At 52.9% G+C, this 2,009-nt stretch overlaps 1 protein-coding gene and 1 pseudogene across 1 annotated transcript; one reads left to right on the forward strand and one right to left on the reverse strand.

Moving 5' to 3' along the window:
- The window catches only part of LOC108638853, a 200,105-nt pseudogene that overhangs the window by 63,594 nt on the left and 134,502 nt on the right, over window positions 1–2,009 (forward strand).
- Window positions 961–1,977, reverse strand: LOC108638852 (zinc finger protein 664-like; the record flags this gene model as incomplete). Its single annotated transcript, XM_029957980.1, has 1 exon — window positions 961–1,977. A coding segment is annotated over one exon (588 nt), but the record flags the coding sequence as incomplete, so codon positions are not given.

A 2,009-nucleotide genomic window follows, 5' to 3' on the forward strand; every position in this document is an offset into this window, starting at 1 on the left:
GGAACCAAGGGACCACTGTCCCACTGCAGCTCCTTCTGAAGCACAAGGGACCCTGGGACAATGGGAAATCTCTGAGAATCCAAAGGGCATTTGGGGACTGAAGGGCCTCGTGGGACTAAAGGAACCTTTGGAGACTGTGGAAGCTCATGGAATCCAGGGGCGATTGGGACATGTGGGGCCTCCTGGACACAAAGGAACCCTGAGAATTTATGTGGGAAAAAGTTAAGGAAGCAGCAGCTGCATTCAGTTAATCAGGATGCAGAAGGAGTGTTTTGGCCTTGACTGGTGTTTTCCATCCAGAGAGTGCTGTTTGCCAAAGTGGAAACCACTTGGAACGCTCTGCATGGTAGCCTGTGTTTTTCTCTGCTGGCTGAACACAGCCAGCACATGAGGGGAGGGGAATGTGTGGGATCAGGGCACTGCTTTGGAGCCATGCTTGGAATTCTGGTGGACTAAAAGACAAAGCCCAGGTGCTGTTTCCAAAGGAACCCCAATGAAAGGGGGACGCCGGAAAGATGGGCAGACAAGTCCCACAATGGAATCTGTGTGTGCAGCCTCATTTTCTCCTTCAGCACCCACAGGAGAGGGGGCAAAATGTGGGGGGTGGGACCCCAAAACTGTTCATGGGGGAAATTGGGGATTGAGGGGACAATAGGAAAATGGGAGGAACAGGGAGAAGGGTGGAAAAGGGAGGGTTGTCTTGTGGGTCTGACAGTCCCATAAGGGTCTTTGGGCACAGGCAGGTTGGTAAAGGGGGCTGGCCCCCCGAGCTCCCAACTTCCTGTGGGGTGCTGGGGGCTGCTGGATCCAATCTCAGCCTTGGCTTATGCCAACACTTTCAGTTCAGAGGAATTACAGAGGTGTGACAGAATCATTTTTTTCCTCCAGCTTTAATGATGGCAAATCAGATCTATTGATAGAAAGGAATTTATTTAGGGTTACAAATGATCAGACAAAAGATCTTCATCAGAATTATTTACTGCACAATAGAACACTAAAACTACCAGGAGTACAGGATAAGATAGGACAGTGCTCTACACTAAAGCAATTGTTGAAGCAACTCTACTTAAGCTGGCACAAAAGCAATAATTCTTAATTGGAGATGGATGGAACTCCCCCAGACCAATGCTGGTGGAGAGATCTCTGCTCTCAACCTCCAGCAGTGACCTTGGGGGGTCCCCAGTCAAGGCAGGAATCTCCACACACCCCACCAGGAAGGGTTCTGTTGGAAGAACCTGTCCCTGTGAAAGGGGACTGGCCGTTTGTGGTCGAAAGGGATGGACTGACAGTCACTGGACTCCAGGGGTTGCCTCAACATCAGGGGCTTCATTCGAGGTGGAAGCAGTGTCTGAAGCTCTTCCCGCAGTCGGGGCACTGGTAGGGCTTCCCTTACCGGTGGGTCCGTTGGTGTCTGGTCAAGGCAGAGCTGTGGGTGAAGCTCTTCCCACACTCCCCACACTTGTACGGCCTCTCTCCAGTGTGGATGCGCTGGTGGATGATGAGGGTGGAGTTGTGCTTGAAGCCCTTCCCACAGTGGGTGCAGCGGAAGGGCCTCTCATCTGTGTGCGTGCGCTGGTGCACGAGGAGATCTGAGCTGGTCGGAAACCTCTTCTCACATACCAAGCACTTGTAGGGCCGTTCCCCGGTGTGGATGAGCTGGTGGGTTCGAAGGCTGGAGCTGTAGTTGAAGCTCTTCCCACATTCCCAACACGTGTAGGGCCGTTCCCCACTGTGGATGCACTGGTGTTGGATCAGGTTGGAGCTGACACTGAAGCTCTTCCCACAATCATTACACATGTAGGGCCGTTCCCCAGTGTGAATGCGCTGGTGTTTGACCAGGTGGGAGCTCTGGTTGAAGCTCTTCCCACATTCCCTACACGTGTAGGGACGTTCACCAGTGTGGATGTGCTGGTGTCGGATGAGGATGGAGCTCTTCCTGAAGCTCTTCCCACATTCCAAGCACCTGAAAAGTTTCTCCCTGCTGGGAGGCTGCTCAGGGACCACCAGCT

The sequence above is a fragment of the Manacus vitellinus genome, unplaced genomic scaffold (assembly GCF_001715985.3).
Source record: "Manacus vitellinus isolate BGI_N305 unplaced genomic scaffold, ASM171598v3 scaffold_132_pilon, whole genome shotgun sequence".
NCBI classification, from domain to species: domain Eukaryota; kingdom Metazoa; phylum Chordata; class Aves; order Passeriformes; family Pipridae; genus Manacus; species Manacus vitellinus.